Source organism: Falco biarmicus, chromosome 7, assembly GCF_023638135.1.
Source record: "Falco biarmicus isolate bFalBia1 chromosome 7, bFalBia1.pri, whole genome shotgun sequence".
Taxonomy (NCBI): domain Eukaryota; kingdom Metazoa; phylum Chordata; class Aves; order Falconiformes; family Falconidae; genus Falco; species Falco biarmicus.
In genome coordinates, this window is record NC_079294.1 from 59590513 (window position 1) to 59609286 (window position 18774).

The 18774-nt window shown below is 43.0% G+C and overlaps 1 protein-coding gene across 1 annotated transcript in view; it reads right to left on the minus strand.

Annotated features, from left to right (window-relative positions):
• HDGFL3 (HDGF like 3) overlaps positions 1-18774 on the minus strand; it is a 38310-nt gene that overhangs the window by 15115 nt on the left and 4421 nt on the right. The window contains exon 2 of the mRNA XM_056347780.1: positions 5-81. Coding sequence (XP_056203755.1) covers positions 5-81 — 77 coding nt within the window. The remainder of the gene's footprint in view (positions 1-4; positions 82-18774) is intronic.

Sequence of the window (18774 nt, forward strand, 5' to 3'; positions counted from 1 at the left end):
TTACGTTTCATGAGTCCCGAAAAAGAAGATGGGGTATTTATTTGCTGGAGGCTTCACGGCTCCTTCAGGGAGTTCATCAATCTGTGAGACAGAAATGGAAAAAGGATTACTCCCAAATGTGGTGTCCCTCATCCAAGAATCCCCACCAAGCCGTGGGAGCCGTAGCGCAGGTATGCCGCAGCCCTGGGACGTTCCCACGGTGTGCTGGCACGGGGAAGGGGTGACAGCTGCCGATCTGTCAGGCAGGCAGGTCACACGCCGTCAGCGCATGACAGAAACACTGCAGGGACACGACAGAAGAGCAAGGAGCAGACAAAAAGTTGTCATGATTTCATGGGCATTATAACACACAAAGGCAATAAAATCAAGTCTGCTTAATTTAAGTGTTAACTTCAGATGCCGCCTCATCAAAGGCACCAAAGCCCAGAGGGTAATCCTGTCTGTCTCACACAGCCACCTAAATAACTTCTGCCACAAATGGAGAACAGATGGCACCTCTGCAGCCGGAAAACCAGACAACCTCCATCGGTGCTTCCTGGTGGCGATGGTCGGATGCGGCGTACAATGCGTAACGCACACCAGGGAGGAGGGCCTGGGACTCGCCTTCCTCCAGAGGTTTGGGTCACCACTCCCCTCTGTACTCCACTGCTTCTTTCACATTTTACCCCTGGCCTCATATTTCTCAAGATAGAGCTGCAGAGCTGCTAAGGGAGGGATGGGGAGGGGGCTCTCCTGAGATATAGCTGGGACTGGGATGAAGCCCCCAGGCTAAGCGGTGCCCAGACCCCATCTCCCAGTGCTGAGAGCCTGGCGGCGAGGCTGGAGGTCAGGGTCATAACTAAGTCTTGTCTGTATGGAGTTTTTCAGTCCTCTGCAAGAGAAATAGGGTCCAGGTGCCTCCCCACATCAACCAGAACATCAGCACAGCTTTGAATAAGATCTAAGTGCCCGCCTTGACAGAAATGGCACTTCTGAGCATATGTCGGTGTCTAAAATTAAGCGTCCAGAGAACTCTCCAGCTAAGAGGGAGCCTAATGAATGTAAGTATCATCTATAGGGCAACACCAGAGAGCAGGTGAATGGCTTGCTGCCTGGGTCTGAGGGAACTCATCTCAACATAAGCATATTGAATCCTGCCAAATGTCACTGGAACTGAGAGCAAAGTGCTGACATACCAATGCTACACGAAATCTGCTCCTCAGCAGAGCATGGGGATGGAACCTGCATGTTTTCACTCAGGAGGCCAGGCCCACATGTGCTTTCCTTCTCTTTTCCTGCCGAAGGACCCCAAACACTGAATTCTTGTTGATTAATAAACACCAGATTGTTTTCAAAGGATGTTCTCTTTCACTGTAAAGCATCTGCTGGCTATGTAGCTCTCAAAGGAGTACAAGTCTTTGTAAGAATTCAAGTACTTTTGGTCTTTCTGCAAGGACACCCGTTGGGGACAGAGAAACCAGAGCCACATGTGGAGCTGTAATGTCACAGGACTCCTTTCTGCAAAAGAACTGGATGCCTATCTTTTAGGTCTAAGCAGAGCACTCTCTGAAGCTATGCCAAAATCAGGGGATAGAAGAGCACTCCCAAAGCATCCCCTGTCTCTTCTCTGCGGCACAACCCAGGGGTGCGGATGGTGGGGCTCTGGCACACTGGGCCACGTGTCACCTACAACCCAGCACCGTCTGCAGGAGACAATCCGTGATAGTCAGAGGTGTCACACACCTCGTGGGCACAGCAATTACCCACCTTTTTCTATTCAACAAAGCTAATGAATTGATAAATAAGAGGTGAATCTATTATTTGAATGCACATAGAAGGAAGACAGATGCTGTTGGAAGATGGAAGCATGCATTCCCTTTTAGTTCAGCTATGTTTAAGAAGGAGCTGAAACGACATGACAGGCTGTTTGGTGTTCTCTTCATCATCAGGAATACACAGAGGAAAGACTGCCAAAGATATTTTTTCAGAACTCGTTATTTTCTGACATTAACTATTTGTTCTTAAGTAAGTGCCCATAATGTGGTTACTTTCTCACTAATTCATCATTTAAATACAGGTGTTAGACTGTAACAGTGATAAAAAGACTGCAGGGGAATAACTCATAACTCACTTCACAAACTGATAGCAAGTCGGGGAGATAGCGTGTCCCACTCTGCAACACATTTCATGCTTCCTTAAAGATGGAAGTATCTACGCATCAGACCAAAAAAGTGCTGCGCTGGCAGTTTGCCAAGTACAGGGTACCTCAACTGTGGATGCCATAGCCATCTTCCTCTTTATCGTGACAAGGAAGATGTCCAGAGAGATACCAGACCCCAGAAAAATGTGGGCCTCTGTGCCTGAGACAAACAATGTCTGCTGGGACGTGAGTGTGAACCTCATCTGGCCACTTGAAAGGCGGCACCAGCTCTGGGCTGCATTACAGAGCACTGCAGTCCAGTTACTGCCTCAGCCCTTTAAGAATTTCTCATGAAATAAAGCAAACAGCTGTAAACAATCAGTAAAGTGAAGGAATGAAGACATGCTTAGCAGGGAATGCTGATCAGAAGGGAACGAGGACCTTACATCAACAATGTGCTATGCTCCAATGCAGTGAGGATCTTCTAAGCAACATCCCAAGTGGAGTTAAGCCTCATGTCACATTCCCAGCACTTCATACTGTTAGCTAAGGAGCAGCACCAAACTGACAAAGGACAGCACACACATCTGTCACGCAGCTCACCTGCTCCCCATTTCGTGGCATATTTCTTTATCCATCTGAGTATCCCCTCTGACTGTGTATCATCACAGGAAACCATAAAAAAGCTTTTCATAGCTTTTGAAAGCTGGCATACACATACAAACACACGCAATATAAATCTGCACTAAACAGCTCAAGGATAGACGGTTAATGCTCCCACTCTACCATTTCACTGTGCAGCTGAGGTCAAGACTTCTCCTGCCTTCACCGATTTTGCTGTGAGCTCCCCAGCTCTCAGGCTTATGTCACCAGTACTGTAACGAGGCTGAATATGAAGTGACAGTGCTATCTTATGGCCGTTTAACTCCGCAGCAAAAACTCCACAGAATTTAGCGAAGGACGAGACCCTCTCTGCCAATAAGGAATATCTCTTCCCTTTTTACCTGTTTCATGCGAATCCCTGCATTACAGACCTTATGAGGAGAGCTTTGCACAGTCCAGCCATTCCCAGCAAAAGCACCGTAGCCCTTTATGCATGCTGAGCCCCCAAGTGCTTATTTAGCTGCAGAACAACCCCAGCACTCCCTGATGATTGCCGCTGTTCTGTAGCAACAGAAAGCAAGCGGTACGAGCAACCATACTGCAGCCCCCTGCTGCTGCACTCAGTCGCAATTTATTCCCATCCTACAAGATGTTTTGGTTAAATATGCCAAAGATTTGGATCTGATATTTTTCGCCATATCAGCAAGCTCAAAGACAGAGAGGGAGGGAGAGAGGGAGGGAGGGAGAGAAAGAGCAAGCGCGTGAGCACATGAGCGAGAAAAGCATCACTGCTTCGAACCAGGAACAAAAGAGGCAAGTGCACCCATACTAGGGCACAGTGTTGTAGTCACAGAAACCTCACTAATGATTAAAGCATCTATCAGGGAGCCAGACTGCGATTGCATTTTGCTTCTGGAAGGAAACAAACAGATTCTGAAGTACCCGTTATAACCTGCAATCAAACAGGAGATCTATCCTCTCCCCAACCAGAGCACACAGTGGGCTGGAGCTTGCTGCCACAGAAATCACCGAGAGCTGTGCATGGCGCACGAATCTGATACGTGCATCAGCAACATCATGGGCAGCCGCTTCAATTATGGCTAAAATTAAAGCAGGTGGTTTCAAATTTCAAGTTTTATCCCCCTTGCTCCCGTTGCTGTCATCTGCTTAATGAATAACAATTGCTTTCTCTTCGCACAACCTCAGCAGCGCTGCGCTGCCCAGCATTTGTTTGCCAACCAAGCAGCACAGCTTTAAAGATGTAACTGTGCTTTTCCCCCCACCCCTCCGGTAAACAAATGCCAGGCTTCTAGGGTCAGGAACACTGAAAAAAAAAATTCAGCCTGGCCCTCTCAAACCAGAGCAGGGCTTTATCAAATGGTGTTGCTAGGGACTACCAATGTGTAAGCAAGAAATCTGTCTCCTTGCGTTGTAGTTTATAGGCTAGGATGTATATGCAGCCCGAGTATTTTGCTCTCAGTGGTGCTGAGCAATTGGTGAGTTCCCAGGTAGTCTGGTTCTCACAGGCTGGGTTTAGCAGTACTGGTGCTGCACCGCTGCCTTCCCAGTTGCCGTGAGGTCAGGGACCCTGGGGAGGGGGGCGCTGGCTGGGGTCGCACTGGAGCTGCAGAGCCGGAGCCCTGCAAGGAGCACCGAGGTGGCTCTCAGAAGCACAAATCATCCCCGTGCCTGCCTGTGGGATAAGGTGGCATATTCCAGACAGGCAGAGGAGCTCCCTGGGAGGGCTGGTGCAGAACCAGAGGAAGCTGCACCCCCTCCTGGGTGTTCTGCTCCAGAGAGCTCCACGTTCCCTGCAAAATGGGAAACCGGCTCGGAGACACTGGGAAAACGGCAAGCTTTGTCTCTCTGCTTGTCTACGCAGAGCAGCTTTCTGTGGAGGTTTATGTTACTGCAGCAGTCAAGAAAGGGGCAGTCCTGCCCATCAAGGCGGAAGGGCAGCCCAGATGTGTCTCCTTCCACTTGGAGGGACAGCAGGTGTCACCTCGTATGGCTATCACAAAATCTCTCTGCTGTGGCTAAGCTGCTGCTCAGAAGCAGGAATTTCAGGCTGTCCGGGTGGCTTTCGGCCCAGATCCTGTTCCGTTATATTCCAGCGGAATTTGACACTGCGAAAAAACAGGTACTCTGCAAAAATACCTATCAGGTCCACATTTACAGACAAGAAAGCTTTCCTTCAGCATGTGGAGATGCTTATGCAGGCCTTGAAACCACAAGAACATGTCCTTTTATTTTGCAAAAAGAGGGCATTAAAACTGCAGAGCAGTAAATCACTGGTTGTTTTGACACACTGTAAATGCCTTTGATTGGCAAAAGCACACAGAAGCATTGCAGAGATCAGTATCTCCCACTGAAATCCCCGGAGTCACTGCACAGCAGTCGAGCAAAGGCCTGTAGTATTTTTGCTGGAAAGTGGTTCAAGTTGCTTATTATTGCCCAACACAGGCAAACAGCTTGATCTTTTGCAGTTAGCTTATTAGCAAAACTCTAGATGGATAAAAGCAATACTCTTCAAAATCCATTATTAAAATAGGGTATTTTGCTTTTCTACAACATTTTTATTCAGATGGATTTAATATGCTTTTTAATAGCTAATGCTACCCAGAGTCAGCAGTATGGCAGTATCTTTTCTAAACCATTATTTAAAATACTGTTCTGTAAAATGTAAAATATTAATTCTTTTCTTCCCCCAGAGGTTCCTAAAATGTAGAGGGGAAATAAAAAAAAAAAAAAAAAAAGAAAAAAAAATAACCAACCTCCCTCAAGCTAAAAACTATGACTCAAATTCTGTAGTCCTTAAATTGAACAGCAATCCAAGTAAAGCTGATCGGAGACTGCAGAATTTTTCTCTCATTTATCAGGACTATATGATATTTGAAGCACAGCTCAACTCCTTCCCCGATGTACATCACATACTAGAACTCCTAGTGTGGAATGCTGGCATATGCACTTTTTCACCCATTAGAAAAGATAACCTTGCGAAGGGTGAGACTAGAAGCAGAATCCAACTTAATAAGGTGGAACTGCACAGCTACAAAAGTAAAAATTAAAAGTCTCTGGGCATAGAAGAGTGCCACCAGCAAAAACAAAAAGCAAAACAAGATTAAAAACAGCAGAGCATACTTTTGAGCACTGCTGAAAATGGCTGAAGGGTATCCTGCAGACAGCCAGAAATGACAATATAAAGACATCAATCCTCCTTTTTTTCTGTGCATGCTCAGGACCTCAACGAGATAGAAGACAATGAAGGGTTAGTTGGGAGTCCAAACAATGCTGGCAGGCAGCGTCTCACTAGGAAAGATCAGCAGTCTTGCAGCTGAGTTCAGCCCCTTTACATCCCTAATTAGCAGCATATTTTTAAGACAAAGTTGAAATATACTTTCTGCAGAGCTGCTTTAATCTTCAAGATGGAAATGGGGCCAAAGCTTAGTTCTGCATGACTGGTATCTATATGCATGACTTTGGAGATAACAGATCTATTCATGTGATTCCTCTGTGAGCTTTCACGGCTGGTGGGCAGAAGACTGTCACAGGAGGAGACTCTGGGGCTACAGAGACTGGTCCTATCTCCTATATCGGCCGCTAGCCTCTGGGATGACCTTGGCCACATCACTGCACCGCCTTCAGTCTCACTGTACTGGTACAAATGGGGTACTGATCCCCATAAAGCACTCGAGGTCCACTGCTAAAACAGTAGCTAGGTGCAACTAGTAGCAAGTACTTCCAGCTCTGTCAGAGAAGGATTCCAGGTTACCAAACTGTAATCCTCCCAGTGAGCACACCCCAAAGTTAGACTGCTGCAAAAATGCTCCACCTTTTCCAAGTGAAGTGCTTCCCTGCCACTGTGAGCGAAGCAATGGTGCTACCACTGGGATTTTCCCCCCCTCCAGTCTGTCCCTAAGGAAAGGAAAGGATGTGCTCACAGTATTTTCAGTCTTTTACCTGCAATAACTCAGGGACATGTCAGACAATTTTGCCAAACCAGGCAGAAGGAGAAAGGCCAAAGAGGTACTAGTTTCCCCATGTTTTGTGATAAATAGGCTGTCCATCAGAAGATGGACAGATAAGTAGTCCATGCGCTAAGAGACAGCTTGCAATGCAGGCTTAACCAAAACATCAGGCAACAGGGAATCCACATAAAAACAAGCCAGAGAAAAATAAGCTTAAGTTTCATGGCTCACAAAATTACTTTTTATTTGTGGGTGGATGGTGAGAGGTTGTTCATTTCCAACAGAGATTGCCAGCTTTGAGGCATTTTGTGTTTATTTTTCTTCCCTTTAAGCATAGTTCTTTGTCTGAATTATTCCTCAGATATCAAAATACTGTTTGCGATGTCCATCCACCTGAGCAAACCATTCTCAGCCCGCTAACACCAACTGAAAACAGTTTCTGATGACAAATCTGGTTATCTTACTTTATCATCTTACTACAAATATTTTTGTCTTGAAATACAAAAGTGTGCAAGAAGTGCACATACAAAAATGTGTTTGGAAGACATGCAGCAAATAAACACTAATTAACCAATCAAGACATCAACAAAAGAGAAATTTTGGGGACTACACACTCACAAACACTATTTCTCTCCTGCCACTGTCTTCTCATAAGCCAAAGGGACATGAAAAGTCATATCTTCTCCCCAAAAGCCTCAAAGCAGGCTCAGATAAACCCTGCCACCTTCCATATCGCATCTGCTAGAAAGAATGGATGAATGGAGTAAGAACTCTATTAGACTGAGGAATATTTTCTGGCCTTCCAATATTTACACTTGAATTTTACTATTTCATTGATTTTGTTTGATTTAAGGAAAAATGTTATATTCATGAGATAGGATTTTTTGGCCAGTCAACTTGATCAAAAACTTTTCAGTCAGATACAGCCTGCCTAGAGCATTGACATTTGGTCAAATATACACAACCAAATTTTATACTTGAGGCTCATCTGTTCCACATATCCCAGGCTCCATATTCCACTGTCCAAGCTTTTGTTAAAAGAAGTGTTGCTAGTCCTTATACTCTATTGGCACACTTAAAGCCAAAAGGTAAGCAAATTTCTGGAAGATTGCAGTCTCCTAGACTTGGCTGGCTTAATTTACTATTTCTTTTCCAATGTAATCTACTTCCTAAAAAAGTCAGTTAAAAAAATTGGATTGGCACCGTATTTCCAGGCTGAAGAATACCAAGCGCTCCTGTGCAATATTTGGTCGGGCTTCCCACAAAGTACACAAGACCCTGTTGATACTACAGTTTGCAGTTAAAATCGTTTTGAGTAAGGATACGTGATCGATGGAGACTGCAGGTCCCAGACACGAGCCTCCAGCCTGCGTCAGGGTGGACACAATCATACTAGAGACAAAGGGAACAATCTGCTTCACTTGCTGCAGCCCACAGGCCCCTGCTAGGGAGGACTCAAGCTTGACACTGGAGGTTGCAACTATCATCTCGGCCTTTGGGTACAGAAAACCTTCCTGCTTGTCTCCTCTGTGACTTGTTTTGCTACCACCAGTTGCAGCTAAGGAGTATAATACCAGGGGACCGAAGCATTCCTTGTCACAGAACAAGTGCCTGCACAGAAAAAATACTGTTTACATGGGGAAAGAACACAAAATCTTTGTCCCTTAAAAGCGCAGAACATTTTTGGTGTCCTGCACCCCTCTGAGGTTTGGGTGCAGCAGTAGAGATGAGACTACGTGAGTGTTCTGATCAGTGCTGCAGAGGGAATGGAGACACAGCTAAGCACGTATTTGTCTTCATTAAGTTGCTCTCCGTGGACCCACAGACCATAAAGACTCCTGGTCTTAAATACCTGAGTGTACGTGTTCACACCAGAACATCTATTTGCAGGATTTAAAGCAACAACTTCAAAACATAAACTTCTGTTTCACAGTACCATAAACAAGGAATTTACCTATTACCTACCCACCGTTCTGCAGGCACAGACAGCCTGCACCAGCTGGGCTGCGTACACAGCACCAACAGGGAGCTTCTGCAGCACCAACAGGGAGCTTCTGCAGCACCAGGTATGGTGAAGGCCCCTGAACAGATCCCACACCCTGGCGCTGAGGACTGCAGGAGCACATCCACGCTCCCAGCACCAAATCGCAGCACTGAGGGTGCTCACATGCAGGTGGTGGCCTGGGACCCTTCCGCAGGGGAGATGCCTCAGTCCAGATTTTGGGGCTAGGGGGTAAGTATAATCACCAAGCATCACCACCGGCTCACAGGCCAATTATTTTGTTGTGATGCAAATAACACGTACAATGACGTGTGCACAGTCTGGGGGGAATAAGCAGCAATGAAATCTAATTGCAAAGCCCATGAATGGAGTGATTTGCAATAATTTTTCAAAGGCAGGTTTTCCTGTTTACTCGGCTGACAAACTGCAAACTTGTACCTGCAGAAGAGCTCAGAGCCTGTAGAAAGCCTAGGGTGGCTATAAACCTTGCAACTGTCTGTAAATAATTGTTTCTATTACTCCTGCAGCCTTAGCCACCACCTATGATACAAAACACCCAATTAAACTGGCATACTATTTTGCTAAGATGAAGCTTTTGCCTGTGTCGGCTGAGTTGCTAAAACCATGGAATGAGAAGAGATTCATGCAGTCACAGTGGTCTCTGTGCAGCACTTGGACCCAGCTTTGGTATTTTTACTGGGTTTGCTTTCAATCTCTGCTCAGATTTCCAGGAGCTGTCATTACGGTGTCAAATACCTTCTTTGCAAAGTCCCCCAGTCTAGGTTAAACTCTTAGGAATTTTAATCTGTCTGCCTAAATAGACTCAGGAACCATTTTTTCCAAGCCAAGTCATACTCTCCCCACCTGCCTGTTTTTCTGTTTCCAAAACCTCAGGATGAGAGTTTTCATTGAGTTTTGACCAAAATGTATGTTGCTGAAATCTACTTAGATAGTCCCTAAAAGATTAACATTTTCCTAAAAGTAATGATAATAACAATAAAAATCTTAAGCAGCAGCTTACAGGAATGAAACTTTTTATATAAAAATATACAAAGCACGCCATTATGTACATGCAGACCTATGAACTTGCATCCTAATTACTAAATCATGTTAGAAAAAAATTACTTAAATGAAATAGTAAAAACATGAAAGATGAAAAGATATATTTTTAGAGATTTAAGTGGCATTAATGTCCGAGAGGAAGATGGTCAATATGGTAGTGACCAGACTTGCTAGGGTGGCATGCCCATTATTCTAAAAATATATATTTTATATCACAAACACTAAATATGAGTTTTAAGCATGTGAGTACTCTACTCATGGGCTTGAAGTTGCCTACATGTTTACATACTTGTAGGACTGCAGATTATAACATCTTTTCTTTCTGTCCAATGAGCAATGTGTAAGTATTTTGAATTATTTTCAAATAACCTCTCAGAATATGGTGTTTCCATGACCATTAGTTATCTACAAAACCTAGTGACTCAGCTCCAGTTATGTTACAGAAGACACAAAGTTTACTCCAGAATCTGCTTTCTTCCAAAAGTCTCTGATTTTCTTTGACTTTCCTTCTCTGAACAAGACCAAGGGCTTTTGGCCATCACTCTCTCTCATTTCCATACTGCACTTGGAGGGGTAATCAGAAGATTAATTTTAAAGGAATGGTGATTTAAAAATGATACAGGCTGTCAAGAGACAAATTGCATGTGTGGAATTGTAATAGCTGTTTTCCTGCATACATTAATATTAATTTTTTAAAACACTCGTTACCTCTGAATCAGGAATGGCATCCATACTAAGCACAGGAGCTTAGCACTCTCCCCCAGCAGCTCAGTAAAAAAAAACATGTTTAAAATCCGGTTACCATTTTGTTTTAAAAAGCAGCTGTAAAGAAACAGCATATTATTCTGACTCATATTGTGCAAATAACTGGGAAAAGGCAATTACACATAAAAGAGAACTTGGTTAGTGGAGACATATCTGCAACTAGGGAAGGACGTTAGGGAACACTGCACATATGAATTTGTCCTGGGATGCAGATACACCTCATACAAATCAACAAAATCCAATCAAGCGCCTTTCAGTCAGCATTCCAAATTTTAATTCGAAGTGTCACTTGCCTTTACTTCCTAACACACTGGTGATGACACATGATGTGTCCAAACCGTGCTCCACAACCAAAGAGTTTTAGCTCACACTGCTTTTAAGTGTCAAGATCCCCAGTTCAGTCTTACCTGCAGCACTGGAGACACCCCTGCTGCTACACCAGGGCAACTGTACCGCTGACATCCGACAAACAAGTAAACGAGCACCTTCATCTAGCAGCAAATGCTTCAGAAAAAGTGTAAGCATCTCATAAAAATATTGTTCCCCTTGCTCCCACATCTGCTAAAGTTGTTGGTGTTTCTTCTTGACATACTGCCACTAAAATCTTTATTATTATGGGCTTCTAAAAACTTAACAGCTAGAGGCTTGATCCTGCAAGCACAGCTGGGCATACAGTTTGGCAGCATAAACAAAGCCATTGTCTTTGTATGATCAGATCCCATCCAGCACAATAACACAGGCAATTATATATGCAGGTGAATCCATTCATTTGTAAGGCAGGAGATGGCATAAAACATCTTCCAAAAGATAAGGAGAAAACATTCACAGCATTTTAATGCTGAAGAGCCCTGTCTGCTGAATGTGTCTTCTCTAATCTGTTCTCATCTTTTAACGAGGAATTCTTGTCATTTTACCAGAAGTACCAATTCAAAAACACTGCTCAGAAAACTGACCGACTCCCTTAACAGCAATAAAAAGCTCCAAAGCAGAGTCTTTCAAATAAAGGCTAAGAAAACAAAATATTAACAGATAGAACAAGCTTCTTACTGGTGATATGTATCTTAGCAGACATGAAAATTCTAACCACAAGGCTTGATAACTTTATGCTACCTTCTTCTAAAAGCTGTGATAGAAATACTGACTTTGACAAAGAAAAATAAACTTTGCACAAGAGGAAGATTTTGAAAAAGAACTCTTGATAAAAAGCAGCAAAAGGCGCACCTGAAAATGTGAACATATGTGAGTCACCTGATCCAGACACCATACGAAAAGAATTACCTGTTGCGTTTGCTACACCACTATCTTTCAAAAGCCCTGGTATGTAGAGAGGCACTGCAGTAAGGAATGTCATCTTCCCCCCCACCCCCTCCTTTTTTAACAGGAATATCTGCCTTCTCCCTTAGGTTGTGGTCCTACTTTATGTTTCTACAGGCACGGCAGCACACATGTAAGAAGTTTCATTGAAATCAAGGAATCTTTATGCAGTTGAGCTCATTTGCTGCCTTTGGGACACGGTCTTCAAAGGGCAAACTAATGGGATAGGTATCCCCTTCCTTCCACTATTCCGTAACAACCAGGACAGCAAGCTCCAGCCCTGCGCTGGATCTGTGCGGGGCTACTCCTACAACACATGAAATGCCCAAGCTGGTGCCTGGAGGATAATGAAACACAGTGGTAACAGTATGCTGCTAAGAACACAGGAATCTCAATTCTGCAAACACTTCCACATGTGATTAATCCTGAATGAACACTACCTAATTGGATTCCAGATAGTAGTGTCTGAAGAAATCTTTACAGAAATACAAATTTACACTGGCTCAGATGGAAACTGTGACATCTGGGCTGAAAACCAACTAGCAACTAATTAGCTTAAGAACAAGATGACAAAAATGCTACTACGGTAGGGCACAGTGCCCCTGGCATGAGATGCCTTGCTTAGGTGTATTCCTTGCCAGGATGCACCCCACTTAACACCTTATTCCACATTCTGGGAGAGGCGCCTGGGGCAGCAAGCTGGGAGCCTTTGCAAATATTAGGAGAAAGATAGTCTCTTATGCTCCTATGTATGTATGTATAAACATGCAGTCACTTCACTACACTCAGTAATGGTAAAACCAATGTGACAACTGACTCACAGAGCCCTGGGTCTGTGAGAAATATGAGCTGCAAGTAAACCGAAATTCAGTTTGCAAAAGGAAAAAGCTAACACATCTGGGAAAAAGGATTGGCAACGTAAGAGAGAGAAAGCTGGAAGCAGCAATACTACAGGAAGCCAATAGTGGACCACAAGTTACATTGGAACAACCGATGTGCTGCAAAGGTCAAGGCAATATGCAGAAATCCCCATATGCAAACACACATCCTGCCAGAGAGCTGGCAGACAAGCCTCACGTGGTGCAACCGCACCCAGGAAAATTATTTCAGCCCCGTGCAGGACATGGCCGTACAGGCTGGTAACGAGCTGGAGGAAGCTAAAGAAAAATACAGAGATATTTATGTCAAGCACACACCAAAAAGCAATCAATGGGGCCTGAGATTACTTTACATACAGCGATGAATAATAAATTATCTCCCAAGGAAGGAGGGCAGGCCACGCATGGATAGCCTCACTTCCTACATGGGGTGCAAATCACCCTCCCCACGCCTGCTGGCCCTGGAGCCCCCCTCACCCTTGGTACTTGGGTGGTCCCTGCACAAGCAGTAGGAAAGAGAACGGCAAAACCTGAGAGTTCACAAACCACCTCTTGAGGCACGGTGCTCTGCTTTCCGGTATCATCTTATGCTGCTTTGTCAGGACGGTCAGCCCATGGTACATGCTAATCTAAACGCCACTCCACCAGTGCCTTCCTCCCTTTCCCCCATCCCACAGCTGCTGCAACAGGAAAATACTGGTATGTGCAATACAAAAGGTGAACCGTAAGTGTGCCTTACAACTAAAATTTTCCCAAAGGATCGTGGAGGAGCTGGAGGAACTGCCTTCTAGTTACCAAACAATAGGTTAGGAACTAGGGTAACAGCCAGGAATGGAGACCTGGATTCCTGTTTTCTTCATGTGGAGGAGACTCCAGCTCAGGAAGATACCCCATCCTTCAGGAATTAAAAGAAGGGGTTCACAATACCCCTCTTTCATAGAGGTTTGAACATAAGATTTGAGGACCCAAAGAAAAACTTGCAAAAAAAAAAAAAAAAGCATTGCCTGTATCCAATGACTTTTTATGCAAAACACATAAACTTTCAAGGGAAGCAACTCTAGAATGTTCTTTGCAACTCTAGCATTTGCTGCTCTCTACTTTCCTGGTTCTCCCCCCTGGGACTGCATCTCCAGACTGATGCTACATAGCTCTGTAAGGTCACTCCTCATGTTATTATTAAGTTTCAATATGTACTTCTATTTACTACATTTAGTAATCTAGTCTGATATGGGACTGATTCCCAGAAATAGTATGTGTTATTGTGTAATAGTGTCTCAAGCTCTCCCAGACTTAAAGTTTCTTCTACTCACTGCCTCAGCGTGGTTTTACTTTCTGTGTTACAAGGGGTTTCACAGGTAGGTGCTTTCCAAGCCCAAGGAGTATAAAGTTACTGACTTTAAAGACTGACACACTGTTTCCTAGTTGACTTTGGTGACACCACATTGATACCTGTGATGTCCCTACAGTCTGGAATTTTTCACTTTCTCCCTGGCCCTACTCACTGTGCTGTACGTAGGATGCTTTGTTAACTGATGGTCTCAAAGAAATTATTTGGTGTATGATATTCTTTGCCCTGTTTTTCCTCTTTTGTTACATGATGTCTTCTATTCGAGCAGCCAAACTGGAGCTGGCAAACAGCCTCTCTCTAGGTTTTTTACATGTTGCTGCAAGGCAAAATAAACAGTTGTTTCCAGTTTGCATTTTTGGGGCTACAGATGTATGCTAATTATCCTTTCAGCCTGCTAATGGAAACCTGAAAGAGATTTAAATGTACTTTTCTAAGGCAGAGACCAAAGTCAATGGACACCTGTCCTTTCTAAGGCTGGGCTTAGTGCTGCCCAGAGCACAGCACGATCTCATCTCCTCCCTTTATGTTGACTCTGAAGGCATTTTCAGATTTCAGCAGGTCTTCAAAAAAAGACCAGGAGATAGAAATTAAATCCTTCTGAAATTTAAGAACATTATGTGCCTTTCTGGAGCAGTAACGATGCCAAGTATAATATCTGCATTGACCTGAGACCATCTGAAGGATGGGGAACTTCAGAATGGGGCGATAAGAACTACATCATAACATGGGAAGTTCATTGTTTTGTTACGATGCTGTAGTATTTACTCAAATTTCTTACCTGCTTTCTGTTTTCTAGAACAAAAAATTGATATAAACAAACAAACAACAAAACCCAACCCTAAAGCCAGGTCTCATATACCCTTCAAGTAAAAGTAAGTATTACCAAGACTGTCGTATCAATGAGGAGAAGAAAGGAAAACTGGAAATATACCTGCAGTTTATTTCCAGTTTCTGTATCAGGTTTAGAACTGGCTGTTACACAAATGAATGAAACCACCTCAGGTGTGCAAAGCCAGTAATGCAAAGACTTCCCAAGAGGAAGACACAAGGATCTGTTTCCTTCTTTAAGTTTTAGAAGCTTTAACTCATGATACTCACTTGTTTGCCAGATATTTCTTGGAATCTTTCAAACAACTGTTCGTTCTAGTCACTCCTATTGTGCTTCGGCCAAACTACTGGGCCCTTCTCTGTTGATGCTTCCTCTGTTGGAGTCCAGAGCCAAGTGATGTGCTGCACAGTCATGTGCTACACCTATGTTTCAAGCACCTATCTTTCCTGTGGGAGTGTGTATACCTACGCACAGAACAGGTATGTGCGTGTACACACACACATATCCATGCTATGTAGAGATCAGAGATACAGATGATGCAGGGCAGATGTGAAAAGTACCGAGGCACCTAAAGACATGGCAAAGTACTGATGCTCAGCTAATTCCTAACACCTTTAAAAAGCTGGGTCCACAACCTCTGCCTGCCTGCTCCACACAGGCTACTTTCCAGTGTTTGTTGCTGTATTTAATCACTTCTCCTTCTCCTTTATGCCTCTCAAGCATACAGTGGAAAGGTCTTCACTGCTCAGACACCACCATTTCAAACAGTTGAAATGTCCAAGCTCTCTACATTGTCATCACTTTTCCAACATTATCAGGAAATTCTTTCATCTATCCTCAAATGACAATTGTATATACTTACTGTCAGCAATCACTTGCTTACAAGATTTTTATTACCCTAAATGCAGGAAGACTTGTTAATGCATTGTTATGATGGGGAGATCAGGAAATGAAGAGTTAAGACTGAAAACTCAGCCTTCATTTTGCTGCCCATGCTTACAAAAAAATCATTCCAGTTGGGGGTCCTAAAAGGTTCTTTACACAATAATAAAAAGAGATCTGTCAATTAATGTAATGGAAACTAACATTTCTCATACCTTTTTGCAGCAAGAACGTACCAATTGACTTGACAGGCTACAGATTTCACTGAAAGGGGCAACCTTCCTTCAGACAAAACATACATCCAATGATTTCCAAGACATTAGTTGACGAAAATTATTCAGTAGCTTCAAAAATGAGAAGGAAAAATATCTAACAAAAAAGTCTGTAGAGTATGGGTATGAAAAACTTTGATTGCTTTTTGCCTCAAAACTTCTGAGACAACCGTCTTCATTCTGCATTAGCTTCATTTGGACTTAAAATCGTAACACTGCAGGAGAAAATGTATTCATCTATTGTCATTTACACAAAGAGATCAGACCTGCACATTTGGGGCTAGTTATTTAAACTAATTAAAGAAAAAAACCCAACAACCAAAACAAAAGAGAGAGATTTAAAGAACTGAATTTTAAAGTTTTCCAAAATATCCCTGCTGTGCTAACAAAAACCGTAGAACATCTTGGTCCCAAAATAATTCATTTGCCAAACAAGAGCAACTGGAAAGGTTTTACTGTAGGCTATGGTTCAACTTTACGTATAAAAATTACTCCATTTTACGCTACAATCCTCAGATGAAATCTGTTTTTAAGTCACACTTAAAGCAGAATGCAGGAGCATGGAGACAGGCCATCAGCTGCTGAGGTTCCTTACCTTCCAAACACTAGGAGAATTCACACTTCACTCCTTGTTATTTTTGCTTTAGGAAGTGAAGGAAACGGTACTCGATGAGCCGATGAAGTCACTGAAAAGGCACTCACACCTACTCTAAATACGACCAGATATCTGCGAATAAAAGTTTAAATGCTGTCTAAGCAACATGTGCTAACCTGGTGCAGAAGGTTCAGAAAGTAAAAACCCAATTCCGTAAAGGACTCACTGCCTTAAATGGGCTCTTTAGATGCACCAGAGCAGAAGTCCTGGGAGTGCTGCCCGAAGAAGCCACAACTTCACCATTAGTCCCTAGGTTAAGAGAGACCTTTGCAGTGATCAGCAAATCACGTCTCATCTCGGAAAGGAACAAACAGAGACCTGCCATGAAAAATTGCTTGCAGATCTCCAAGGAGTGATGTACGAGCGAGGTACATAATTAAAGAGGGAGAGAGACGGAAGAAGCTCTGAGTTGGTAAAGAAGTCACAGGAGACTCATATTTAGTAACACAGCAGAAGTGAGGTCATAAACCAGAGCAACCAAAAGGGGAAAAAGGAGAAAAGCACACAGTGAAGGACTGGACAGGCCCCAAATGGCCGAAGAGAAAAGCTCAAAAGACTGCAGACTGAGTTTTGGCAGAAAAACACAGAGAAAGATCTGTTGTCCATTTCTGATGGATGCTTTGAAGTTTTCTGGATCTAATCTGATTTTTGTCTGTCATTCTTTGCCAAAAAAGATAAACCCTGCCAGGGAAAGCCTACCTTCCCATAGCCTTACAATAATAAGAAAACAAATGATCTGTTTTAAATATCAAACACTTAAAATGTAGAATCTTTCTTCTATGATGTGTCTGAGAGCTTGATATTTCCAAGCTGTCACAGTTGCAATTATAACCGACCGAAGTTGTTCCTGGTTAAGTATCTTGTATTTTACCAAACTATGTCAGAACATTGGTCTAGGTGCTCACTGAGAGCTTCAACACAATCAACCCACTAGCTCCATCCATACTTCACTGAACTGGGAGCGGGACGTTCATTTACTATAATGCCTGCGTAGAGGTGTCCAAAATACATTTTAAATTTATTTTACTGATACTGAAAATCTTCTGGAGTTCTGACACTTTTTAGTCGTAATTTCTTTTAATAGTCTCTAATACTATATTACACTATAATACTATAGTGTTATTAGCCTTATCTTTTTAGGCTGTAGTCTAACAAAGTCTTTAAGCATAAGCTTACCTTTAAGCCCTCTCCTTGGATTACTGTACCTCATACTTTAAGGTGCCTTACTTGCTGAATGGGGGACATACTCAACGATACTGAAAAAACCCACTCAGCTTAAAACTATCATGTAATCGTTACATTTATGATGCTCAGCCTGCCACAGACACCAGTTCCCATTAAAATGACAGCATTTACTATGTATTACTCTAAGCAATATACTGACAATTTCAGACCCATTTGCAACTCTAATACGTTAAAGTGCCCCAAATACTATTTTGCCATTGCTATTGTCAGATGCTTTTCAATAGTGATATTCAGATGAGGACTGTCAGCTAACCAGCAAATTTGGAGTTCAAGTAGGTGTTAATTCAGAGTAGCAATAAAGGAACTGGACAAGACAAACAGGAGTTCAGAAAACAGAAAATTCACCTTCACAAGACAGTAAATAATACACCTTCATACTAGTTAGTGTGACACTGTTACTTTAACGGCTGTGTTCACCTCCCTACACAGAATATTCTGAACAGCTCTAAACATCCACGTGTTTTACACTAAAATACATTGCCTTACCTGCTTGGACCTCTCTTGTATTGTCCCAGATCCACTTTACCATCCCTACACAAACTACCTGTGTTTAACCAAATACAGTTCTTGTCTCCCCAGATGTATGACCCTAGATTTCTGTTCAGTAATGGCATCACCCATTTACTTGGGTACACTCTAATTTTATTGAGGTCATTCCAGACTTTTTCCCTCCGCTCTCTACAGTTGCATTAACAGCTTCCTTCCTATTTTTAAATCAGCAGCTAATTTCAGCAACTAAGTGCTTATTGTTTCTTCAGGGTCACTCATAAAGCGAACACCATTATTGATCTTTCTGAATCTAACACTAGTTTTTCCCTTTTATCTCATCTGA